This window comes from Oryza brachyantha, chromosome 7 (assembly GCF_000231095.2).
Source record: "Oryza brachyantha chromosome 7, ObraRS2, whole genome shotgun sequence".
NCBI classification, from domain to species: domain Eukaryota; kingdom Viridiplantae; phylum Streptophyta; class Magnoliopsida; order Poales; family Poaceae; genus Oryza; species Oryza brachyantha.
The window spans coordinates 16413716-16439688 of NC_023169.2; the positions used below are offsets into that span (position 1 = coordinate 16413716).

Genomic DNA, 25973 nt, shown 5'->3' on the forward strand with positions numbered 1-25973 from the left:
TAATACTAGATACATATCACTGAAGCATCTGTCGAGATTTACTGGTAATAGTAGCGTGGTAATAGTAGCGTGTAACTGTAATTAACTAATTACCCACGCCGCTACGAGCTTCAATTAATCTACAGTATAGCCAACTATAAGGTTCAATTAATCTATAGTCAATCTAATAGACAATTTATACAATGGTTACCTACAAAGTATCAATACATGGTCCCACATATCATATATAGATTTTGTCTTGAAGTTTGTGTGCAGCTGACTACGAATTAGTAGTCCACATTTCTTCTCTCCTTTCTTGTCTCTTTAAAATATGCTTATAGCTGACTTATAGCCTAGTATTGCAACTGTTCTAATCGCGCAAATCCAGCTACACAATAAAGCAGGCTGACAGGTGAGCCCCACATAAAGCAGTCAAGCACCAGCTGCTGCCGTTGCTGCGGCGATTCTCCCCTCGCATCGCACACCCAGGCGAGGCGAGCGCGAGATGGATTTCTCCGGCGGCCGCGGCGACCCGGCCCGGTGGCTGGAGATCGCCGGGAAGCTGCTCGCGGCGCGCGACCTGGTCGGCTGCAAGCGGCTGGCCGAGCGCGCGGTGGACGCATCGCCCCTCCTCCCGGGCGGCGACGAGCTCCTCGCCGTGGCCGACGTCCTCCTCGCGTCGCAGCGCCTGCTCCCCTCCGGCCGCCCCGATCCCATCGCGGTGCTCCAGCTCCAGCCCAACCCCGACCCCGCCGACGCCAAGCGGTCCTACTGCCGCCTCACCGACCTCCTCTCCACCAACCCCCGCCCCGGTGCTGAGGCCGCCCTCCGCTGCGTACAGGAAGCCTTCGCCCACCTCTCCGACTCCTCGGCTAATCCCGCTCCTACTCCTACTCCCGCTCCCGCTCCCGCTCCCGCTCCCGCCCCCGCCCCCGCCCCCGCCCCTGCCCCTGCCCCTGCCCCTGCCCCTGCCCCTACTCCTGCTTCCGGCGGCGACGCCTCGGCCGCCGCGGCTGATGCGTTCTGGACGGCGTGTCCGTACTGCTGTCATGTGTACCAGTACCAGCGTGCTCTGATGGGGCGCGCCCTCAGGTGTCCAGGCGCCGGCTGCAGGCGGGCGTTCGTGGCCACCGAGATCCCGTCCGCGCCGCCTATTGTGCCGGGCACCGACATGTACTACTGCGCCTGGGGATTCTACCCGATGGGATTCCCTAAGGAAGCTGATGTGAGCACCAACTGGAAGCCGTTTTGCCCCATGTATCCATGGAATTCGGCATCTCCACAGCAAGCACCTGTTGGCGATGGTAATGTTAACAAGCAAAATGTTGAGGATAATGGTGGGAATATTCATGTCAATTCAACGCCATCGAACACACAGCAGGCAGATAAGAGCGCCGGCAGCGGTGCTGGGGTTGGGCCTTCTAGAGGTAGGATCAAGAAGACAACAGCCCGCAAGAAGGTTGGTGGTGGCTCCAAGAAGAATGCTTCTGGAGGTGTAGAAAGTGGCATTGAGCCATCGTTGCTGGGGCCAGAATCGTGGAATGGTCTTGCAGATGGTGGATCTACAGTAGGTGCAAGAGGAATTAACATAAATGAGGTGGCAACGGCACCTGATGGCAGCAGCATGATGCATTTTGGTGCGGATGAGGAAATTGGTTTTGATTTGGATGTTGATGCAACAGATGCTATACTGGGGAATTTGCAGCATCTGCCATTCTTGAGGGACGATGACAATGCTAGACGGTTATTTTAGTTATTGTTGTGGTTGGTGTAGGCATTCCAAAGAAGTGGTGTATGGTAACCTGGTTCAAGGAATCCCTGCATAGACCGATCCTTTGCTGTCGCTTTGCTTTTATTGTCACCATGTCTCACACTACTCTCATGTTCCTTGGAAATGCATCCTGAGTCTGTAGTTAGCTGGTGATGTCTTGTACCATCTGTACTCTTTAGTCTTTACTAGTTTGTAGACCGTAGATTATCCCCAAAATAGTTGGGAGATGTGTAGTATTTATCATCTGCAAATGAACTGGAGTTTACTGGCGAAGGAAATAATGCACTCCACATGCGCACATGGATGATCAGCAAGGCTTCAAGTGGAGTTTATCATTCAACTGAGTTCTCATGGAGCACTGGTACAGAAAGTTGGTGAGACAAGTTAAGTTTAAAAGTTGTTCTTTATTTATATAAAGCTCTTTCCTATTTAGAAGACATGTTTTATTTATGTGATGACTTGTAGGTTGAGTGCCTGACTGAATTTGGACTCTTTAGGAGTACTGCACAAATTATTAGTGTGTAATGCTTTTAATCTGCTGGTTGCTGACATGAATACTGTTGAATAATTTATTGAATGATGATCTGTATTCAATAAATCATCTGCCTTGTATAGCTGTTATGATCATCCTACTGTAGGTTGTACCCATTAATCTGGTCAACATTCCATTTTATTACCTGTTTATAGAAAATATCAAACTTCTATGCATGGGATTTTACTCTTCATTTAGAGATTGCACCAGATACGTTGAATACATGTGGGTTTACTCTTTCTTTCTTTTTTTCTTCCCACAATGAAGCATATATGAACAATACCCTGGTCATGCAAGAAAGTCATGAATTGCACTTGTGTTAATAGAGCACACAATTGGCAATAGCCAAAACACTGTAATAATAGAAGTGGGCATGTTGTGGTTATCTGGTGGTCACTGGTGTTAGTGCATGGTTCATTACTCGTTGGTCATGAATTTTAAACTCAGTGGGCCTACAGCTTTTGTTCTCTAGACACGTTATTGAGTTTGCTTGCCTGCTTTGCCAGTGGAGTTCACGCAGTTGATGAGCTCATTGAATATTTACAAAATAACATGTTACAGCAAGTTGTATTTTTTTATGCACCCAACAAGTTTGATACAATATAGAAAAGTTCAATTTACAGGTTAACTGGAATAAGCGAGAAACTGGCATAAATACATTGAAGTAATTCTGTAGCATATGTTATGCTGAATTAAGGATGCTACTCTTGTACCTCCCGTTGTAGCATGTACCGTGTACTGGGTTCCAACAATTGCCTTTCACGAGTACGAAGAGTTCATTATGCAAATATTCCTTATCTTAGTCAAGTGAAATGCTGAAGATGAAACTCTGCACATTGTTCAATACAGCCGTGACTTATAGTGCATGCTTGGTAGTAACTGGTATCTCTTTATTAAAAAAATGGCAATGGAGTCTCTCTTCGTTTTATACGTAGTGTTCACAACTTCATATCCCAAAATTGCATGTACTATATGTTTATTTTGCCGTTCTGTTCAGTAGAACATGTGTGAATTTAAACTGATGGTTTATGTTCTTTTGTTCCAGATGTCTAGATCATCACCAAAGTGCTCTGTATTTTGCAACATCGGTTGATTACCTTGACTACTTACCAAAGCAGCTGAATAACAGAATTGGCATGGCCTGGTTTATTGGATATCGGTAGCTTGTAATCCATACCTGTCTTTTCTATATTGTTACGGCCTAGCTAGGCCGTGGATCACAGCTGAAAATAAGTACGGCCTATAGACATGTGTTCGCATCCTGTTGCCGTCATGAGCAATGAAGACGACAATAATGCTACTGACTATGTTTATGTTACTTCGCCAATTTATACCATTACCAGGTTCCAGTAACTGGTCTGAATTTCAGTCTCTTTGTGACCATTAGTTTGATCCATCTTTTGGTGCTGATATTGTCATACTGTGGCCTTGTGCGGGTTTATGCTCCACATCGCTGAAGCTTCGTAGCAGCAGCCCCTCCAAATCTGTAATGCTATCTTGCATGTGTGCCTTGTGGTTGAAATGGTCATATTGTGCTGAAATTGTGAGCTACAGTGCACCTGCTATCCTTGGTGAATGTTAGTCTCTGGCTCACCGTGACGCGCTGCTCCGTGCAATGCCATGCGTAGCATTTTTCAGCTGTGATTATTTAACGCGCTGACTGAGGCCTTGTTTGGCACCGTTCTAATCCTAGATCACTTTTGATTTGGAGTTTACAGATTAAATCAATGTGATTTATATCTCATATTTCATTTAAATTTAGAACCAAATGATTCATCCAGATGTAACCAATGTAATCATAGCTCTAGATGATTGCTGGAGTTAGGAATACCCACTTATCCAGTTCCAAGATGATAGTTGAAGTTAGGAATGCCAAGTTCTAAATATCTAGGATCCAGGGATTATTTGGTTGGGCAAGTTTTAGAAGGGAATAAGATTGAGATGGATTAGGCTATTAACTTTTTTATTTCGTTTACATTGTGTAGATAAATTTAAGTTATTCATTGTCACTTAAAATCTAATACTAAGGTAAACTCTCCACCAATTTCTAATTTCTTACCGAACGAGAGTTGAGTACTCAAAATGTAAATTTCCATCAAAACTCCATCATTTAACTTTTTCTCCTCTGTATCCCCAACCAAATTTACTATACAAGCCGGAGCTACGTTAAGGCCTGGTTTAGTTCCCAATTTTTTTTTTCCAAAAACATCATATCGAATTTTTGTTGGACACCTAAATAAAGCATTAAATATAGATGAACCAAAAACTAATTGCACAATTACGAAAGAAATCTTGAGACGAATATTTTAAGCCTAATTAGTACATGATTAGCCATAAGTGCTACAGTAACCACATGTGCTAATGACGGATTAATTAGGCTCAAAAGATTCGTCTCGCGGTTTCTAGGTTAGCCGAGAAATTCGTTTTTTCATTCGTGTCCGAAAACCCCTTCCGACATCCGGTCAAATATTTGACGTGATATTTCTTCTAAAAATTTTCTCAATCTAAACACCCCCTAAATAGGGCTCGGATCTTGAGTAATTGGGACTAATATGAGCCGTCAGATCACACATCTACGACTTTGATCTCCTCATCAACCAGACGCAGAAAGCCAGTGGGCTAACGCTGACGTAGCGAGACAACGCTGCCACGCAGGGTGTTTGGCATGACAGACTTACACACCAGTACTGGCGTGAACAAAAGATTTACACGGTGAAAATATTTTATTTAGCGTTCAGAAATAAAATTATTTATTAAATTATTTGAAATAAAAAAGTCCCAAGGGCGTCGCGGACTCCTCCACCGACACGTCATCGTCCCACCTGGGCATCGTCGGTCGTCTTCTTCCTTCCCACTCACCTCCGCCTCGCGCTTCCTCCTCGCTTGGGTGCTCCCCTCTGCTCGTCGTCGCCGCGGCGGTTACGTGACTCACAGCCAAGGGGCGGCCACACGCGTGCGCGAGGTGCGTTGAGAGAGGGGGGCAGATCAGATGATCTCGCAGTTCTTCGTTCTGTCGCAGCGCGGCGACCACATCGTCTTCCGCGACTGTAAGATCTGGATCCCGCCCCCGTCCGATCTAGTAGCATGGTGTTTTTTTTTTTTGGGCACGCGGTTGTTTAGGTGTGATCTGGTTGGGGGATTTTGGGTGTGCGGTGGTGATGCAGATCGCGGGGAGGTGCCCAAGGGCAGCGCCGAGATCTTCTTCCGGAAGGTCAAGTTCTGGAACGACGACGAGGCCGAGGAGGCGCCGCCGGTCTTCGTATGTATCTGTGTCATTCTCTCGTTCCCTTGTTCACAGTTCATGATAAATCATGGTGGAAATTTTGCTGTTTTTTGCGGTGATTGTGAGTTTTTTTTTACTAGTCTAAGTTTTCGGTAGTTGGGAATGTGATTTCATCAAAATTTGGCATTAGCTTAGCAGTTGGGATGAATCACTTAGTAAAGTACAGTGGTGTTTGGGATTGCTATGTCCTTCATTTTTTATTCGTTTGACGTCAGACCGTTGTGCTGCCATTTGGTAATGGATAATTTAGCTTTGTTAATGTGTGATTGGTCAAGTGCAAACCTAGAACATAAGCTTCGAATGAACTGAGATTACATGGTTTTGTACTTGTGCAATTTATTCCAGTAGCACTGAAACTATTGAGTATTAGTGGTAACCAAACTCCTTAAGAGGTGGAACTTCGGTTCTTGTCTTGCATAGTAGTTCTAGGGATTGTGAGCGGTGTTACAACTTGCAGAGTTGCAGTTGGTTCATGCTACTTGTCTGTGATGCCTACATGGCTACATTTCAGAGCCCTATAGTTATTAACCTATAGAATGCCTTTGTCCTGGATTAAATTGAATACATATCAGGGTAGATGGGTCATCTACATGGCGATCCTCCTCCTTATGTTTATTGATGCCTCACTCTCCCACTTGATCTCAGGCATGCCTTTTCATTTTGTGATGGCAGAATGTTGATGGAGTTAATTATATCCATGTGAAAGTCGCGGGACTATTTTTTGTGGTAACCACAATGGTTAATGTCTCTCCGTCACTTCTTTTGGAGCTTCTGCAAAGAATTGCACGTGTTACAAAAGATTACCTTGGCATTCTAAATGAAGATTCATTGCGGAAGAATTTCATTTTGGTGTATGAATTGCTCGATGAAGTCATTGTAAGTGCTCTGCACTATTTCTTCAGATGATATCAATTCCAACCTTTTATGACCTGGTCTTTTTGGTCTTGGTCATTAGCAAAGTTTAGTGTGTGCTTATCAGGAAAGTAGTATGGTTTTGAAGTGACTAGTACGGTTCATCTGTTTTTGTGAACAATCATCATCATCTTTTGGTAGCATTATATGCCAATATTTATGGATTGAACTGTGTAATTTAGGACTTTGGATACCCACAAACAACTTCTACTGAGGTTCTGAAGTCGTACATATTCAATGAGCCAATAATGATTGATGCTGGACGGCTGCCTCCACTTGGTCCTGCTGCTATGTTCATGGTAACTCTCCTGGTTATTGTTACATAACAATATAAATTTTGGGCTACTTGACCGGTTGTGTAAGTTTCCATGCTGTATTGTCAATGTCATGGTCTGATTGGACTTCTGTGTTTTTTGCAGCAAGGAACTAAGCGTATGCCTGGCACAGCTGTTACAAAATCCGTTGTTGCTACAGAACCTGGTGGGAAGAAGAGGGAGGAAATTTTTGTTGACATCATTGAAAGAATAAGTGTGACATTCAGTTCAAGTGTAAGTGTTGATATGTGCCATGCTGCTATTCTATTTTTGTCTTCAATGAACCTTTCAAGCTGTTTTTGCTATTCTTCTCACCTTCCTTATTTGTGTTTGTATATGGTGACTATGCTTAAGTACTTCAATTTGGGGGTTTACTAATTACTTTAAGGAATCATGCAGATTGGAATTTTAGTTTCTAATACCATACTTAGTGTCTCTAATACCATGCTTAGTGTTAGAACTGCTGCCTGTGTCAAAATCCAGCATCAACAACTGAAAAAGGAAGCATCTTGTTATATTCTTTATTCTTCTGTAGTTATTATGGCCATGTTTCGCTAATCGTATTGGTGTAGTGTATAACCAATGCTTCTGTGCGCTTCTGTTCATTCTGCAGGGCTACATACTTACATCTGAGATTGATGGAACCATCCAAATGAAAAGTTACCTTAGTGGAAATCCAGAAATCCGACTGGCTCTAAATGAGGATTTGAGCATTGGAAGAACTGGCTCTTCTACATATGGTATGATCCTGGTATATCTTCCTTTGTCAGCTTACTTGGGAAAATGGAGTGCTATTTTCACAACTTATGGTTGTATTAAAAAACATGATATGCCATTCATCTGTATTTCTGCATCGTTCTTGATCCTGTATTTTGTGCATAACATTCAAAACTAGTCACGGTGACACTTATCGTGAAACTTGGCATCTGATGAGTTATTCAATGCACACATCTAAATGTTGCTACATCTTAATTCACTTATTTTCATTTTAAACATCTTGCTGTTGATTTTTTTTCCTTTACTGAAATTTTAGTGTTTACTGCCCTGCTCTCTTTTTAACAACATGAACTTCATGTATTGTCTGTTTCAGTCATAAAAAATTGGATGCACATATTATCTCTGTATTTTTTTTACATGGTATATATATTACTAATCGGACAAAACATTGCGAATGCTTGATCCAGATTACAGAAGTTCTTCTGGAGGAGGAACAGTCATTCTTGATGATTGCAACTTCCATGAGTCAGTACATCTGGACAGTTTTGACATTGACAGAACTCTACATTTAGTAAGTACTGATATAATCTTTCATTTCTTTTTGTTATTTTGCTGCGGATATCACCAATATGATATTTGTTCTTACCATTTACTAGATACCACCGGATGGAGAATTTGCTGTAATGAACTACCGGATTACTCAAGAATTTAAACCCCCTTTCCGTGTGACTGCACTGATTGAAGAAGCCGGACCATCTAGGGTATGGCATGTTTGTAGTGTTATTAAGTGCCGATAAAATTAATTTTCAATTTTCATGAGTTTGAACTCAAGATCTTGGTATGTTTACCCAGGCTGAAGTTCTGTTGAAAATACGGGCAGACTTCTCTGCAAATGTCACAGCTAACACAATTATAGTACAGATGCCAGTGCCTTCTTACACAATGAGGTGAACTATGGGTTTTTTATTTGGTTCCTTTCATGTTTGGAATTGTAATTCTAAGTGTTGTACTTGTTACTATTAGCTAAAGGGTTACATCATGGATTACTTTGCAGGGCAAGTTTTGAGTTGGAAGCTGGAGCTGTTGGACAGACTACTGATTTTAAAGAAGGGTCTAGGAGAATTGAGTGGAATCTAAAGAAGGCAAGCATCAATAAATGTTCTTTGGTTTCTTTCCTGTATTATCCCTTACATGTTTGAACTCTATTATAAGCACATCCTGCTTGTTGTTTATTACTCCTAACTAGTTTGCTGTGCATTCCTGAACAATCTTAACTTTGCACAGATTGTTGGTGGTTCTGAGCACACCCTTCGGGCAAAGCTCACATTTTCCCAGGAGTCACATGGTATAATTCTACTATGCTCCAAATAACATCCCTGTTATATAACTTGTGGCATGCTTCTTCTGGAATGCAGGAAATCTCACAAAGGAAGCTGGACCAGTAAACATGAATTTCACTATACCGATGTACAATACTTCAAAGTTGCAGGTAAGGCCATCTGCTCAAGTATACCACCTGTAATGCGTCAATCACCCTGGGATTTTCTCAGATAAAAAGAACACATGAGATTCTTGATTAGCTATTGTACTACTCCATGTGTTGAAGAGGAACAGATCCTGTGCACACAAACTTCCCATGTATAAACGTCACCAAAAATTCTAGAAAAAATTGTACACATACTTCCAATACCACTAAACCTATTTATACAGTCTCTTCTTCAGATTTATTATATTTTAGTCATAACAAAAAAAAATCTGACAGTTTTAACAGTATAAATATGTCAGAATTCTATCTTTTTTGTTGCCCTCTATGTATAATGAATTTGAAGATGATACTTTGTAGGTAGGCATAGTCTTGTCAAAAGTATATGTAAATTTGTTTCTAGAATTTTCAGCTACACTTATTAGTTGGTTTGCATAAAGTATGCACGGAAAGCCTTGTGTGCAAACTGTGCATAGGATATGTTCCCGTCTTGAACAGCTATTAGTTGCATGTAGCTAGTATCAAATGTTTTCACGTGCAGAATGTCTTGGATGCACACCAATGACAACGAACTGGTCCATTTTGTTCCCTGCAGGTTAGATATCTTCAGATAGCAAAGAAATCGAAGGCATACAACCCCTATAGATGGGTGAGATATGTAACGCAGGCTAACTCATATGTGGCTCGTCTATGAGGTCACAATGCTTGTATACTGCTCCTCGTGGTCAACTTTTTCCTGTTCCTTGTGCAATTATCTTCGAGGGACTTAAAGCCTGGACAGAGAGTGTCATGTATTGTAAACTTTATAGGAATCCCGAACAGAAATCTTGTTCTGCAGTTAATGCTTATCTAGGGCCATTCTTTTTTTGTTGGTTTCCAATATGCAGAAGATACATGTGGTCATATTTTGTATGCTATGAAAATGAAAGGAAGCTCTTGTTCATCACGTTTATGATGCTACATGTATGTGACCGTTCTAGTCAGTTTTCCATCATACAAGAATAATTCTTTGCAGTCTCTCATTATATGCCTTTTTACTTTTCAGTTTTCACCTACCTCTTTTCACTTTTGTTTATGCTTATATGCCAAATTTTAAAATTTCAATTTTAAATATGGAGTTGATTTTGAGGGTTTTTTTTTGCCAGATCGTTAAAAATACATATACAAAAGTTTTATTTATAAATTATTTTTTATTTGTAAATATGTCAATAACAATCACCCCCACAAGAATTCATTACTAATGAACACAAACGCAGTGGCTGATTGGCAGAGAATAATAAGGTAGCACGTTAATATAGCAGAACCGCTTGGAAGTCGTTGCCACGTCCTGCCATACCTTGCAAGTTGCAATTATTGCACTATAAGTCCAAATGAATGATGAAATGAGTGTTCAGTACAAAAGCACTTTTTTTCTCCTTATTGAAGTCGGGAGGGTGTTTTTTTTTTCTTTTGCTTTCGGACGAACTTGATAGATGTACAAAGATGTGCTCTACAATGTCTCGTTTCAACATAAAGAAAGCATGACTTTAGGTGTATTCATATGTGCTATCAGCCTAGGAGAAAATAAACCAAGGAATAGCCACCTCTGCCATTACAACAGCAGACTTACTAACCAAGTGTACAGCTGAAGCCTGCAAGAACCTCACAACCAAGACATTTTTCTTCTGGGGTAGCCTGGAGGATGAGCTTCCATTGATCATGACAGGATGCCAATGTGCATATTCACGAGATTATTAGGAATCATCATTCCTCATTTCCTCGAACGCCTTTGTGCTTCTGAAAATCACATTTGACGGGTCTGGCTCATGGTGTTAAATCTTCTCAGCTGTTTCTGTACGCGCCCTCAGCACTTCAGTGCGTTTACTCCTTTCCATTTCTTCCACTAACCAGTCAATACCAGCTTTGATTCCCGTCCTGCATCAACAGAACTGTCAAACACATGCACCCCGTGTGTACTAATCAAGAAGTCATTCGAGTGGCAAGTTTAATGGCATCCTCAAGAAATTTGCGTAGTACTGGTGCAAATTTGGACAAAAGAAGAGTGATAGTGGTGCCTGATCGAACATCTTAGCATGCATGCTTCAATGTTAAGCGCATACGTCTGTGGATTACAGGGGTTTGCTTTACTCACCCATCATAGGCGGATCCAGCCTGGAACATATATGGCCTCTCGTCTAACTCTTTAAGGTGAAGACGACTGGCCAATTCTTCCTCTGTCACAGCTGCTGGTAACTCCTGTTGGCAGGTGCAGAAAAGCCTCCAAACATGAGAAAGCATCTATATTTTTTAGAAGAAAAGCATGAAAGCTTATATAGGGGCATAATAATATTGCTAATTATGAAATGAGCTGAAAGAGAGCTATAAAATAAATAACTAAATACTCCCTCCATGTGCAAATATATGACGTTGGTTAGTTCAAAATTGAACCAACCAACGTCAAACAAAAAAAGAATGGGAGGGAGTAGTTCTTTATCTTCAACTTTTATCTGCATCACCTTTTAGGAGTTGAGTGCCAAAACTAAGAATGAGAAGAACAGATAAACTTTTGAAAGTGTTTAATCAACATTGAGTATGCCACAGAGTAAGCAATCTCAAGAAGTTCAGTTACCAAAAACACACACGACTCGTGTCCATGTCCTGTTTCTCACATTGTTGTGCGTCTGAAATCAAGTCCTCCAAAAAAAGTACTAATGAATAGGGATGACAATGGGTAAATACCCATCAGGCATTGCTATCCCATACCCATACCCATACCCACTAGTAAAATTGTGTACCATTAAAATACCCATACCTGTCATGGGTAAGAAAATTTCTCCATACCCATACCTGTTTGGGTAAACCTTACTCATCAGGTTACCCATATACCCACAAAAGTTCAAAACAATCTAAATATCATATTTTCCATATAGTATATGCATAGACGCTAGATACTTAGGGCATCACACATTCATATAGTGTGGCGGAAAACGTATGGATGGTTTAAATACCTATGATTTTGGTTAATTAGACTAGACTAATATGATATTAGGCCATGATATGCATTTAAACTTACGGGTATTTATTACCATGGGTAAACGGGTATGGGGATCATAAGAACGTTTTCATACCCCGCGTACCCATCGGGTGAAAGTATTTTCCCAATTACTTACTCACGGGTAATATATTTAGCTCATACCCATACCCTAATAGAGTAAATACCTATCGGGTCTCAGGTCGCGGGTCCCTGTTGCCATCTCTACTAATGAAGTGCAATGTAGTTTAGTTTGCTGTCTACTGTCCATGGTAACTAGTTTTCCCATGAAATGGCAATGTTCATCCATGTAATTGAAGTTTTCAACCAAGTGAGTGCAGGCAACTTATTATAGCACATAAAGATAGTTTTAGATAAGTGGAAGGTAAACCCCAACCTGCTTGTTTGCAAATATGAGTAGTGGCGCCCCTTGCAGATCCTCGTGATCAAGAACTTTCTCTGCAATAAAAATGGAAAGTTATCATATAGTTCACTGAACAAAACTAATTTGACAGTCCTAATTTACTGTTTATTGTAACACACCGCACAGTTAACAGCAAAGTCAAAATGGATCCAACTTACCCAGAGCAGATTTCGCATCTTCAAATGATGATGCAGCAGCAGAGTCAATAACATATATTACAGCATGCGCCTCTTCATAATATTTCTCCCAGATTGTTCGTAGGCCAGGCTATCAAAATATGTTACTCTGTTAGAATACTGAAAACGCATAGGTTTCAATGAACAGATTACTAATTAGAAAATATTGGCCTATTACTCTACACCAGAAACCATACCTGACCTCCCAGATCCCAGAAGACAAGTTTTACATTGGCATCTTCAATTCGTCCAATATTAAGCCCAACTGTTGGAACAATACGATCATGTGGAAGGCCCTCCCCTTTCAAATAGATTGACTTCACCTTTTCTAGCAAGGTCTGCATAGTCAATTTTAAAATGTCAAGTTCTGGTATAACTGTACACAAAAATACAAGATTTTTTAATTTTCAGAAAATGCAAGACAAAGTGATGAACTAAACCTTATGGTAGCACACAGGACAGGAGTAAAACAAGATAATAGCATAGAAGCTGATTGTGCTTGTGCATGAGCACTATTAGAGATTGTCCATTGTGTTGAGAGCATTCAGCCTAATAGCAAGGCATAATCTTTTTTTCCTTGAACACGCAGGAAATGAGGAGCATAATCTACGATTGGCATTTTTTATGCTTGCAGATACTGAACAGCCAGCCTACCAGCCACGTTGATAATTGTATTCAGGGGAGTAAGTAAATGCAATGCTCGGAAACGGATAGGAGGATGCTAGCATAAAAATTAACGTAAATATAAGTTTCAGGAGGATTACCGTCTTCCCAGCCTTGTGAACTCCAAGGATAAGTACATGGAACTCTGTCTTGCTGAAGACATGCTGCCATAGACCATACATCAAGGAGAACATCGCTGTAGGATTTTCCTCTCAACTATCAGCTCTACTAATGATCACTGTCAACGCAGTACGTCCTGAAAAAAAAATTATTCTCATATCATACATCTTCCTTGTATGATTACCAAACCTAACGAACTAAATGCAGAAGAGCCAGCCATAGCAAATGTTATCAGCTAAACAATTAATCACATGATAATACGACTATACGAGGGTTTAGGCTTGCCAATGACTATCCAGGCACAACCACAACATCGCACTCTCCAATCCCCCCATCCTGCCATTTCCATGAGCTCAAATCGGGTGGAGCGATACAAATTCATCCAAACCGAAATCGAATGGACATGATCCACCAACCCCCCTCCCAAGAAGGGAAGGATTCCAACCTCGTTCGGGACCCCAACTGGATTCATAGCTCCATAAACCCAGATCACAAGGCGAACCCTCAAACCGCCAACACTCCGTACTATCACATCGCGCAGCTCAACCAATTCACAGCGAAGAGCGAATTATCCGGCGGAAGACGACACCAGCAACGAAACAGCCGCGAGGGGGGGGGGGGGGGGGGGAGCGCGTCAAATCCGAGGGGAGCCAAATCGAGTGAAAAAAAAAAAACCATGCGCGGAAGAAGAAAGGGACTAACGACGTGGGAAGATCTGGATCCCTCACCGGAAGAAGTAACGCGTCGCGGGGCGACGGACGATGGCGTCTCGCTTCGTTCCCTCCTCGTCGTCGGTGGAGGCGAGGCGGCGGCGTCGGTTGCCGTGGCGTGCGTTCGCCTCGTCGTCTCGGCGCGCCCGACCACGCGAGGAGGGCTTTATACCAATCGCCCCCTCGAAAGGGGAGAAATCGCAAATGGGGGAGGACCCGGTCAACGCAGCGTAAGGCTGACGTGTGGGGCCCAACTGTGCCGGGCCCACGTGTCAGTGAGGGCGTGCAGGCACAGGACGCTGATTCGGGCAGCGCCGCAGCTGGGTCCATTTGACCGTACCGCGCCCGGGCAATTTGGCTGGAATCGCCCGCTGACAGGTGGGACCATGTCTTTTTGCAGAAAGTGGGTCCCGATGTCAGTGAGTACTGGCTCTAGTGCGTAAACCACTGAATGACTGGGGCTGTTTGGGGAGCTTTAGATTCTGAGAAGCTGCTGCTTAGTAGCCAACTTATGAGAATCTAGAAAAGCTCCTAAACCCACCTTCTCCAGATTCTGTATTCTTAGTTCATTTTCTAGAATCTATAACTACAAATTTTTAAAAGTTGTGGACCATTTGAGACAGTTTCTGGCAGAAGCAGCTTCTGAGAAAAGCTGTAGCTAGGAAAAAATCCCCACACAGCCCTCGGAGTCGGCAACCGTAACTTTTCCTTTCTGATGATGACGACTTGGCCCGTTGACATTGTCAATGACATGTGGGCCCAACCAAGTGGCGTGGGCCATACTCAGCAGCGGCCGGCCCATGGGAGTTCGGCCCAGTACAGCCCAATCTCCCTCCGATGGCAGAACCGTAAAAAGGGCCAACTCCAGCCCACGTCTTCCTCGTGGTCGTCTTCTTCGTCGAGACTTGTCCCTCTCTCTTTCTCTCTACACCCTGCGACGGCGGCTCGGGGTCGAGGGAGGCGAGCGCGACTTTGAGGCGGCCGCGAAGGTGACTCTCTCTCCGTCTCTGTCCCTTTGATTTTCTGGCCCTGTCGAGCCCGATCTGTTCGCACGAAGAATTCTTGCTCCGTTAGTTTCATCTCCGCTGTACTGTACCTGCTTGGTTTCCTTGTGCTCCGGTAGATTTATGCTTTTCTTGCGTTCGATCGGTGGAGGGATGCGCGCCGGCGGCGGGGGTTTAGCATGCCAGTTTAGGGGGGGGGGGAGGGGGGCACTCAGATGGGAGTCTGGATCGTTTTTCTTTTTCACGTCCTGAGACAAGATCTTGTGTGATGCAGTTCTCCGAACTCTGATGTGGATTGTTAGAACGCACTGCGACAGCGAATCCATAATTTCTTGTTTTTAGTTTGTATTTTTTACATTTTAGTCATATCTTCATATGATCTCCGCCCCGCAAATCCCAGATCCACCTATTCAGCTTCCCCTTTCACTGCTCTGGTATGCCTAGGTTGAGTTATCACGTTAATTGGACTAGCTTGTGTAGCTGAATTTGACCTGGGAAATTAGGACATAGTAAAGCAGTATCAGAAAGATTTGAAAATATGTGAGCCATGCATGTTCTACTACTGGTTATTGCAGGAGATGCCATTGCTTATAAGATGCTTATAAAGCCTTGTGAATTCTTTTCTTAATGAAATTGGGTGGCCATCTTCTGGCCTTCCCGGCAAAAAAAAAAGAAGAAAAAAGATGCTTATAAAGCCGTGGCATGTTGTTAGGAACTGGTTAGCTTTTTCATATTATTTGGAATTTCCTCAATATTAGTAGTCCGGACTCCTTACTCTGAATTATTTCGTTTCCTATTATGCCCAAGTGGCACACTGGCACACTGGCATAGGTTGATTGGCACTGTGTTAACTGTTGAGCTTGCCTGCTGTTAGGGCTGTTCTTTTAGCTGCTCTCCTGCACTACTCCATAGCTGAATTGCAGCAAGCACCCTTCCCATCTCCTTGCTACTACTACTACGTATCTGCATTAAAATTGTATTTTGAATATGAGATGGTCTATCATAACATATCAAATAAATTATTGCAGTCAAGCCCACTCCCTACCAGTTATTGTGGAATTAGTTTGTTTAGGATGTGTTTGCTTGACAGCTTAGAAACAGGAGCGTAGGGACATCTTGTATTGGTAACTTTGTCTAAAGAATTGCCTTGATACCTTGTACTGTATCGTTTAATGGTCTCTTTTTTCTGAAACTATGCATTTATAATGTCTTGGCGTATGCTCTAATAGCAAGTCAGCAGTGACAATCGGTCCATTTACTGTTGCGAAGTTGGTTAATTTTGTTGATTATGTCTTCAGATCCTGAGTGTGTGACCAGTATATGCTTTTTCTACCTTTGTTGCAGATGTTTGACGATCAAGACCTGGGTTTCTTTGCCAATTTCCTGGGTATTTTCATATTTGTATTGGTCATCGCGTACCACTTTGTGATGGCAGATCCAAAGTACGAGGGAAACTGATACCATTTTTGTTGAGGAAGGAGATCATATGATCCTTAAATCAAAATAGGACGATGTGTGCGAGTTAGTGCCAATGAGTGCATGACTGTTCTTGTAAGTTTGAAATATGGACATGGAATTTCAGGATTTTGACTTTACCATATTTAATCAGTTGAAATAGTGAACTCAGGGGATTCCAGAAATATTATTATACTATTCAAGTACTACCTCCGTTTCATAATGTAAGATGTTTGAGTTTTTTGGTTGCAACGTTTGACTATTCGTCTTATTTAAAAATTTAGTGCAAATATAAAAAATGACAAATCGTGCTTAAAGATCTTTTGATAATAAAGTAAGTCACAAGCAAAATAAATGATATTTCCATAATTTTTTGAATAAGATAAATAGTTAAACATTGAGAAAAAAATCAAATATCTTACATTACGAAATAGGGGGAGTATTTGCATGTAGCAGTACGTTCTCTGCTGGGTGCTGGCTTACGCTGTGATTTTCCCCCACCTTGCTAAAATTATATCATCACCGCGTGTGCTTAACACCTTTGCTCGCCCCGCCCTCGAGCTTGTGCTGTTCTTTGGTAGTTCTGAATGAATACTTCAATATCAGATGTATATTGTGCAGCCCAAGTATACAACATATTGCCATGCTCAATGCATCAGGTACTACTCCCTACGATTGTTTTAATCAGATACTACTCCCTCCGATTGATTTAATCGACGACGTTGACTTTTGGATTTATGTTTAATTTCACCTTATTTAAAAAATTTATATAATTATTGATTATTTTGTTATGATTTGATTTATTATAAAATAACTTTAAATATAATTTATAATTTTGTATATTTAAATAAAAATTTTAAATAAGACGAATGGATAAAAATAAATTTAAAAGTCAAATGCGTCAATTAAAAAAATCGGAGGGAGTACATTGTTTTGGAGCTTCTGCTCCTGCATGATTGATACATGTAGCAGATAGATTTGGCTTTGAGAGGATTAATTCTAGCTGCAGAACGCTTGGTGGGTCACCGTTCACGGAAAACACCTCAAAAATAGCTTAGCTAAGCTTACCTTGAGCCAATCCTCGCGGCGCTCTAGACTTGTAAGCAACACCCAACAAGAGCCATCTCACCGAGCGTTAATCTTTCCTCTCCTTTCTCACATCTTATTGGAGCTCAAAGATCAAATCTTTTTCGTGAGATCAAGCAAAAGGAGAGCGAGAGTGATAGTACCTAAGCACCTGGCTGTTTGGATCGTTGATTTCTTGTGCATTGTTGCAATCCTTGCAATCCTTGTGTGATGAGACCCTGATCAATTGACGACATCGTTGGAGACATTGGCGCCGGCGAGCCAGCGAAGATGGATTTCCGCCGCGCGGCGGAGCTGATGCTGCTGTGCCTTGGCTCGCGGAGCGCACGCGTGGACCTAGTGGGTGGCAACCACACCGCTGCCCGCTTCTGCACCCGCTAATCTCGCTGACGACGCCTCTCCTTCCTCTCTCGATCATCTTCTCCGTTCAGCTTAATCTGCTCGGTTTGATCCTCTTCTTGGCGATCTTTGTTGTGGGATCAATGGCAATGATGAAGAAAGCAGCGAGGGATGGCAGGCTCCTTCGGCTGGTGGCACGGGCAATGCTCCTTGCCGTCGTTATGCTCTCACTCGCGTCGCTCAGGTTGGCGCTCTCGCCGACTCCCACGGTGGGCGACGGCGGGGAGCTCTACCTGCCGGTGCTACTCGCCGAGCTAAGTGACCGTGGTTACCTGCGCCACAGCGGCCGCGCGGTGTTCGTTGGCGACGCCGGGTCGTGGGCCCCGTTTCTCGAGCGGCACCACGTCGCCGCTGTCGGTCCCCGTCAGCTCCGAGAGGTCGCCGACGGGTCTGTTGACGTTGTCCTCTTCGACGGCGATGCGGTTTGGCTCAGCCTTGTCAACCGCGTCCTCAAGGCCGGTGGTGTTGCCGCCGGTTTCGCCACGTCGGAGTCGACGTTGCAGCAGACTTACAACTACAAGGCAGTGTTCGCGCACAGGTCGGAGGCGGCCATCGCCTTCGCTGTGGAGAAGACCGGTGGGTCCACGGCCGCCGCCGTGACCGCGCCGGTGGGGCCTCACCGGAAGCTCCTCGCGTTGCCGGCGAGCAAGAAGGACGCCCTGGCCGGACTCGAGGCCGTGCTCCTCGAGCCGCCGCAGAAGCATCACCGGCGAATCATCCGTCGGCTGCGGCTGAGGTACCTCCCGGAGCTGACCGGAGACTCGCTGGACGGATACCGCCGACGGACATTCATCGACGTGACTCCCTCTCGCACCGGCGCCAGCACCGGCGCCGCGTCGTGGTTCAAGAAGCACTACCCGAGAGGGAAGCACGAGTTCGACATCGTGCGCCTAAACGTCGCCGCCACCGCGAGCGCGCACGAGGCGGCGAAGGGGATCGCCGAGTGGCTGGAAGGGAACGTGAGGGAGGAGGACTACGTGGTGGTGAAGGCCGGCGCCGAGGCGGTGGAGGAGATCCTGCGCAAGCGCGCCGCCGTCCGACGTGTCGACGAGCTCTTCCTGGACTGCGATGCCGCCAGCGCCGGCGCCGACGAGAGCAGCTCGGCGCGCCGCCCCTATTGGGAGTGTCTGGCGCTGTACGGTCGGCTGCGTGATCACGGCGTCGCCGTGCATCAATGGTGGGAGCTCATGAATGCTTGATCAAGTAGTGAGAAACAAGACACAGGTAACAGATCACCCTGGGCTCAAAACAAGCAAAACAACGAACTGCAGTGCGCTGATTAACACATTTGGTTCTTTGGCGGAATGTTTATATACTGTAAATGAAACAAAAAAGTTACGCAAAGATTGAATAATTGCTGGATCAAATATTTTCATGTATCCAAACAATACATTTTAGAGTAGGTTCTTGGCCAAAAGCCCAAAAGCATTATTTTAGTGATCTTTGTTATCATCTGATGGTACTGATGAAAACATAAATATATATATTATATAAAATAGCTGAACATCAAATACAAGAAAGAATGATGATATCTATCGTATAATACTTATGTTTTGCTATACAAACGCATAGCCAAAATTGTTTATATTTAGGACAGAGGTAATATTAGTCCACCTCCAATGGTTATCTATAAGCTATCTATAAAATATACTATATAATTTTTTAACAGAGAAAAGATAAAAGCTATCTCTTAATCAACAGATATTTTTTTGCACATATTTTAATGTCAAGTGATAATGAATTGTAGAGTCATTTATACTATAAGTTATTTGCTAAGAGCTAAACCATTAAAGAAGTTATCTTTTGAAATTCTTAGAGATAGTACATTATCTCTATTGTGAGATCTCTATTGTGAGAGGTGACCTTATATAGAGTGCATGGATCGAACTGGTGGAGGATTTTTGCCAACCTCAAGGATACATCTGTATGTTATATAAAGGCTATTAAAAAACTGAAAAAGGGGAGAAAATTAAATGCATAATATAGCACTTAACATATATGTAAGTTTAGATTTTTTAACATTATAAGTAGAAATAAAAACAATAAATATAATTGAATTGTACACACTATTAACTACCACATTTGTTATTTGGACACTTTTTTAACATCCTTGAAAAGTACCCGAGAGCAATTTTATCATCCTTAAAAAATATATCTAGTACTAAAACTTACAGTCAACTTTGATAGCCCGAGATATAAAATAACTAGAGGTGCTAAATTTTACACTAGACAAAAAATGATACCTCTCGTTACTTTATCAAGAATGGTAAAATCGCTCCTTGTTATCCTGTGTCAAACTAAAAATCTACAGGTCCTCACCTTCCAAGCTTATATAGTTCAAAAAGCAAGCTGTCAAGGCTAAATTTGGTGTACAACTTTTTTATTTTAAAAAACCATCATAGAATAAATCATTATTAACCTTGTGTGTTTATAAGTACTTATTTTACATTTTGAAAAATATGACCAGTCAAAATGTCCAATTGCATATCGTAGAACAATTGAAAAAAAATGACAGTATATTATTGAAACAGATAGTGTTAGTAGTAAATCGTGAAACCAACACAAACTCAATGATATAGAGTAGATTCTCTAATATATATTGTTAATTTTAGGTGGCATGCATAAAAAAAACAAACAAAACAAAAGACCTCTCCTCTAGAGACAAATGGCTTTCCCACTCCGACTAGCACATGACTTATGGGTGGAGACCCAGCCCTTAAAAGCATCCCTAAGAGCTCATCTAAATTTGATCATCCATATCTTCATTTGGATGATCATCTAAACTAGTTTCATCCTTCATATCTATATGTACTCCACTAGATTATCCATATATGACATCTTCTATATCTCTTTGGAGAATGGAGAGAGATCATCCAAATATAAAGGTTCTCTCTTCTAATATGGATGACATCTACAAATAGATGATAGGATAGTCGTTCTATTGGAGCTCAATTTGTAGTTTTTATCCTCTATTTTTAGGATAGAGGATGAGATAGATGAGTTGTTAGAGATGCTCTAATATGTTCACAGCTCTACGTCAGATGGAAGCCAAAGTAACCTACCAGGCCTGTCCAGCTTGCGCTTTTCAATGGACCAGTTGTTAGTTGCTACGACTCTCTTGCCAGTCTTAATTATCTTAAAAAAGTCTTAATTACTGCTCTTGAGTCCTGCTCCTGGCAGCTGGTTGAATTGGTGGTTGAATCGCTTGAAGCCTCTCACGAGCAGTAATGCAGGCACGTTCCAATCGTCTACTATACCCAAGGCTGCAAAGAAGGATCGACAAGCCTTTCTTGGCAGTAGACAATATGCGTGCATGGCCAAGCCCTTCTTGAATTTCTCCCTTGGAATTGACTGCCTTTTGCAACAATGCATACCGTTGAAAACGGAATGGAGGTCCAAGGTGGTGGTCGCACCACATTAACCACTTCACGAGTAATAACAAGAAGGACCAGGTTCAAACATCAAAATTCCACAAGATTGATGTCCAGTCTATGCCTTCGAGCTAGTCTCCCTCCTTGAGTGTTCAATTACCGGTTCATTATATATACCTTCTGAAATTTTGATATTTTAATTTATTATAAAAATTTATTTTATAAGTAGACAACTGAAAAAAATTTATTGTGTGAATATACATTTTGACCGCACCAATGTTATTGGTGCCGGTATTGAATAGAACGACGCCAATACCGTTAATGTCGTCCTCTGACCACGTGAGCATAATCTAATGATGTGTATAACCTAACGACAAAGCAAATAGGGTCACACCTCCCAAGTCAGCAAGATTTTACCTCAAGTATTTTATTGAATGGATAAAAAATTAAGAAAAATAAAAACAAAGGCCCTCTCTTCTTCCTCTCCCATCGATCAACATGAACGTACAACTCTACATGGACACACGTGAGTACATGATGGTCCTGCCCATACACGCCAACAATCATTTCCACATCCTGGGTGTCCTTCCCCTCTCGAGCAGAGTGTACTACGCACACACCAGCCAGCCAGCAGTGTCTCCACTCTCCAGCGTGTCGTGACTGCATCAAAAGTGAGGCCGCAGGACTGAACCAAGGTACTCCAACGAGAAAAAGAAGGCACGGAAAACTACACAACCACTGCCAGTAGCCCTGCCACCGTATGCATAACATAACCACTGGATGGATGGACTGAGGAGCTAGCAGCACCGTTTGTCCCCCAGTTCCCAAGGCAAATTTACGGTGACAAACCTATACGATACGACAGGTTAGCCTTAACTATCGTAGTTAACAGGTGGCCTCGCTGCTTTCTTTCCCACTGCAAATACAGAAAACACCACCACCAGTGGCAGTAGCAGTATGTGTACAGGTCAATGAGCGTGCGTGCGTACGTAGAGAAGACGATGCCACGGCCGGCGGCACAGGCTTTTTCCGCTTGGACGGACGCTCTCGGCGTTGGCAGGCGGGGGGCGCGGGGCACCCCAACCCCTGCGCTGCACACCACTATCGTCACACCACGCCGCGTACCCGTACCCGTCCCGTGCGTACAACGCGATCGACGCATTCGGCCAAGCGCGCGCGCGTCTTTGCATTGCATCTGCAGGTCGCAGGATCACGGCGCGCAGCGCGCTGCTGCTGCTGCCCCGCGCTCGGCTAAAGAAAAGGGCTCGCCAACGACACGGCGCAATCGACAAGCCGCGCTTGGCCCCGCGCGGGCGCGCACCGGCTCTTCTCGTAATCAAGGATGACAATGGGTAAATACCTATCGGATATTGGTACTCTGTACCTATATCCACCAGTAAAATTTTATACCATCAAAATACCTATACCCGTCATGGGTAGAAAAATTTCCCCATACCTATACCCGTTTGGGTAAACCTTACTCGTCGGGTCATCCATATACCCACAACAGTTTAAAACAATCTAACATAATTTTTATATAGTATATTACACTAGATACGAGATACTTAAGACATCACACATTCATATAGTGTGGTGAAAAAGGTATGGATGGTTTAAATACCTAGGGTTTTGGTTAATAGGTCTAGGCTAATTTGATATTGGGGCTACGACGCACATTTAAAATTACGGGTATTTATTACCCATGGATAAACGGGTATGAGAATCATAAGAACGTTTTCGTACCCGTGTACCCATCGGGTCAAGGTATTTGCCCGATTACATACCCACGGGTGATACATTTATTCATACCCATACTCTAATGGAGTAAATACCCATCGGGTCTCGGGTCGCGGGTCCTCGTTGCCATCTCTATCATACTCCATGATCATCTTCATCAGTATCACTACAACGTCTTCCCCGCGGCGAGCTGTGGCCACCGGGGCATGGCCGGCCGGCTGCATGCACTCCGTGCGCGGTGCCACTGTGCCAGTGCCAGCCTTACGGGTAAGGGGGTGAATTACTACTCCTCGTGCGCGCGCAGCGACGCGGGGGGCAGGGCGCGAGCTGGGGGGGCTGCTGCCTCTGCAGCTCTGCTCTAGTTTTAACTGCCGCAGTCACGCAGACAAAAGAAAAAAAATGCAGAGCAGCTTGCACGCCACTGTTCACTGCACCGTAATCACGCCACTTTTCCCTATCATATTTTCACCTCTGCTGGTATTTATAAGACAAACTTTGATTTTACGTTTTTTTCAACCTACTTTTTTTTAGCTTTTTAAAGATAACTAGGAAGACATATAAAAAATATTATTCAGAAAGTATTTTTTATTTGTAGATATATAGTTTGGTATTTTCTAGAAAAATAAAAAAGATAGCAACAATGAATACAGGTTCTGCGATGCTGTGAGCCTGTGAATCAGCGCGGGGAGGATCCTAGGGTCCAGTCGATTAATCAGGCACGTTAAAAACAACTGGTTTGTCTAGTGTTAATTCATCCATTAATTCGATTTTCCCCTCAAGTGCTCAAATCTTTCCAGATGGGCTTAAACTATCTACTGACAACACAAGTTCAGTCAGGCTCTTTAAAATCATATGCTAATCACGTTCCCAGTACTGTACTTACTGATCTAAGTAATGCATTGTGGATTTGTCGTTCTGTATAATGTACTATATCCGGTAATTTCGGGGTAGTCAACTCAGCCGTAAGCAATGGAACTCTTTCTATATATATATGCTCCAGTTAATTTTACAGCCCAACTGGACCTAGCAAGACAATATTTTCGAAAAATTATACCCATTTGGGGTGAAAAAAATCACATGTTAATGCAACAAGTGCACTGCGTATCTCTACACATGGGGATGTAAGTACTACAGTCTATCAAGAATACATAGACAGGTTCTCAGTTTCACCAAGGACAAGTACTGCGCTATTGTCAAGTGCAGATGTACTGCTAATGATCAGCCAGAGTCTGCAGCAACTTGCATCATGGTGAACTAACACTAATCCATAGACATATACTAAGGAGAAATCTGGATCTTATTTGTTAGAGCAGGTACAATAGCAGGCTATAAGCCAGTCGTAAGAATATTTTAAACAGATAAAAAGGGAGAGAGAAGAGATGTGGGCTACTAATTTGTAACCAGCTGCACGCATACTCCTAAGACAAAATATATGTATGACATGTGGGACCATGTATTGGTGTTTTGTAGCTAGCTATTGTATGAATTGGTTATTAGATTGATTATAGATGAATTGGAACTAGTAGTTGGCTATATTATTGAACTTGCTCTTACTGGTAGCAAAGCACTTTCATCTGGTTAGCCACTTGTTTTGTGGATTAAGTGGTGAGATGCTCCTAAAAGGGTAAACAAAACTGTTAATTTGCCATGGGACTGAGTGGACTCTTCAGTTTTACCAAAAAGGTACTACTTGACTTCACTATTTTTATCACAGGATGCGTTTGAAATTTGCTCATTTATCACAAGAAACAGAATTTTTCGAGACTTTAGCTCTGAGGCATATGTGCAATTTAATAGGACTTTTTTTTAATAATTTAATGCGATATATATTGGCTCAGTTTGGTCTGGCCAATGGCAGGAGCCAGGACTCAGGACCCTCTCATGACAAACATGAATCCATATTTATCATGGCCCACAGTACAGAGACCACTGCAGGTGTGAGGACTGAAGTCTTCTACTCCCTTGTGTTGCATGACTGAAAAGAAGTTGGAAATGGCTGGAGCCTCCCCTTCACCCATTTCCTAGAACAGTGGACTGTGCTCAAGCTCAGTAGTTGTCTCTCACAATATGAAAAAATAAAACTGCAGGCACCAATAAATTTTCATTGCAGGCTTTTTACCAGCCTTTTTAGGTGAATTTATTGAGCCATTCATTCAATCATCTTCACCGCTACCATAAAGGAAAAAGGGAACTAATTTAGGTGAGATTGTCATAGGCAGATCCTACGTGTCTGTCCCTGAATAGAAGTTCAGATACTCAGATGACACGTTTTTATATTGATACTTAGGTTTGGGTCTCATGATTCTTTAATCACGAAGCACTATGCTTTCCTTCTGTCTTGTTCTCTTTAAACTGTTTGATTGGTTGTTTTACTCCTTTGTTGTAATAAGTTTATTTTTTAGTTAAAATTTATACTTGAATATAAGATTATTTTAGGACGGAGGAAACAGAAAATATATTATAGTTCAGGGATAAAACCACTTGTAATGTAAGAATTTGAATGGAATCAGCTCATTTTGCATAAAAATCAGGAAAAATGAAGTTCCCATGTTACAAATGGGGGCAATAAGAGCCAAAACAGGAAGACAAGGTCATTGAAAGGTATGATTCCATCATTAATTTAGTCATTTAAACAGATTGATGGAATAGCATGTATTGACAATAGTTATCAATGCAAATGGGAGTTCAGACAGGGACCCATTTGTTTGCACATACTTTCCACCATCTCACAATCAAGCAACACTGTTTGTTTGTCATGTGCAAAGCCATACCAAGAGTTGTACTTATGATTGGTTTCTCCTCAAAAAAATGAATTATGAGAAAAAAA

At 42.6% G+C, this 25973-nt stretch overlaps 4 protein-coding genes across 6 annotated transcripts; 3 read left to right on the forward strand and 1 right to left on the reverse strand.

The window, feature by feature from the left end:
- Positions 1 to 412: 412 nt before the first annotated feature.
- Positions 413 to 3645, forward strand: LOC102712557 (translation initiation factor IF-2-like). 2 transcript variants are annotated; one of them, XM_040526150.1, is made up of 2 exons: positions 413 to 2133; positions 3328 to 3645. In XM_040526150.1, the coding sequence occupies exon 1, from the start codon at positions 485 to 487 to the stop codon at positions 1730 to 1732; it is 1248 nt and encodes a 415-aa protein (XP_040382084.1). In that variant the 5' UTR covers positions 413 to 484; the 3' UTR covers positions 1733 to 2133; positions 3328 to 3645. The 2 variants fall into 2 exon arrangements, with proteins under 2 accessions (XP_040382084.1, XP_040382085.1); XM_040526151.1 differs by having other exon boundaries at positions 413 to 2124.
- Positions 3646 to 5110: 1465 nt separating this feature from the next.
- On the forward strand, positions 5111 to 10013 carry LOC102712834 (AP-4 complex subunit mu). Its single transcript, XM_006658763.3, has 13 exons — positions 5111 to 5329; positions 5447 to 5541; positions 6238 to 6441; positions 6660 to 6776; positions 6897 to 7025; positions 7405 to 7531; positions 7976 to 8079; positions 8165 to 8269; positions 8361 to 8455; positions 8563 to 8650; positions 8793 to 8853; positions 8924 to 8997; positions 9587 to 10013. The coding sequence occupies exons 1-13, from the start codon at positions 5272 to 5274 to the stop codon at positions 9683 to 9685; spliced, it is 1356 nt and encodes a 451-aa protein (XP_006658826.1). The 5' UTR covers positions 5111 to 5271; the 3' UTR covers positions 9686 to 10013.
- Positions 10014 to 10407: 394 nt separating this feature from the next.
- LOC102715678 (ADP-ribosylation factor-related protein 1-like) lies at positions 10408 to 14258 on the reverse strand. Of its 2 annotated transcripts, none has more exons than XM_006657907.3 (7): positions 14113 to 14258; positions 13366 to 13520; positions 12799 to 12939; positions 12584 to 12692; positions 12399 to 12460; positions 11123 to 11226; positions 10408 to 10905 (listed from the first exon to the last, which is right to left on the reverse strand). In XM_006657907.3, exons 2-7 carry the CDS (start codon positions 13456 to 13458, stop codon positions 10803 to 10805), a joined length of 612 nt encoding a protein of 203 aa, XP_006657970.1. In that variant the 5' UTR covers positions 13459 to 13520; positions 14113 to 14258; the 3' UTR covers positions 10408 to 10802. The 2 variants fall into 2 exon arrangements, with proteins under 2 accessions (XP_006657970.1, XP_040381706.1); XM_040525772.1 differs by lacking the exon at positions 14113 to 14258 and adding an exon at positions 13830 to 13847.
- Positions 14259 to 17637: 3379 nt separating this feature from the next.
- Positions 17638 to 19509, forward strand: LOC102715955. The gene has a single exon (XM_006657908.3). It carries the CDS (start codon positions 18122 to 18124, stop codon positions 19235 to 19237), a length of 1116 nt encoding a protein of 371 aa, XP_006657971.2. The 5' UTR covers positions 17638 to 18121; the 3' UTR covers positions 19238 to 19509.
- The last annotated feature ends 6464 nt before the right edge of the window (positions 19510 to 25973 follow it).

Bases quoted from the DNA above. Each gene is read 5' to 3' on its own strand.
- LOC102712557 (XM_040526150.1), top strand. From the start codon at position 485: ATGGATTTCTCCGGCGGCCGCGGCGACCCGGCCCGGTGGCTGGAGATC.
- LOC102712834 (XM_006658763.3), top strand. From the start codon at position 5,272: ATGATCTCGCAGTTCTTCGTTCTGTCGCAGCGCGGCGACCACATCGTC. The intron at 8,080-8,164 runs GTAAGTACTGAT...ACCATTTACTAG, and splicing joins TTGACAGAACTCTACATTTA to ATACCACCGGATGGAGAATT. The intron at 8,456-8,562 runs GTGAACTATGGG...ATTACTTTGCAG, and splicing joins GTGCCTTCTTACACAATGAG to GGCAAGTTTTGAGTTGGAAG.
- LOC102715678 (XM_006657907.3), bottom strand. From the start codon at position 13,458: ATGTTCTCCTTGATGTATGGTCTATGGCAGCATGTCTTCAGCAAGACA. The intron at 12,693-12,798 runs GTATGGTTTCTG...ATATTTTGATAG, and splicing joins TCTGGGATCTGGGAGGTCAG to CCTGGCCTACGAACAATCTG. The intron at 11,227-12,398 runs GTTGGGGTTTAC...ACCTGCCAACAG, and splicing joins TCATATTTGCAAACAAGCAG to GAGTTACCAGCAGCTGTGAC.
- LOC102715955 (XM_006657908.3), top strand. From the start codon at position 18,122: ATGGCAATGATGAAGAAAGCAGCGAGGGATGGCAGGCTCCTTCGGCTG.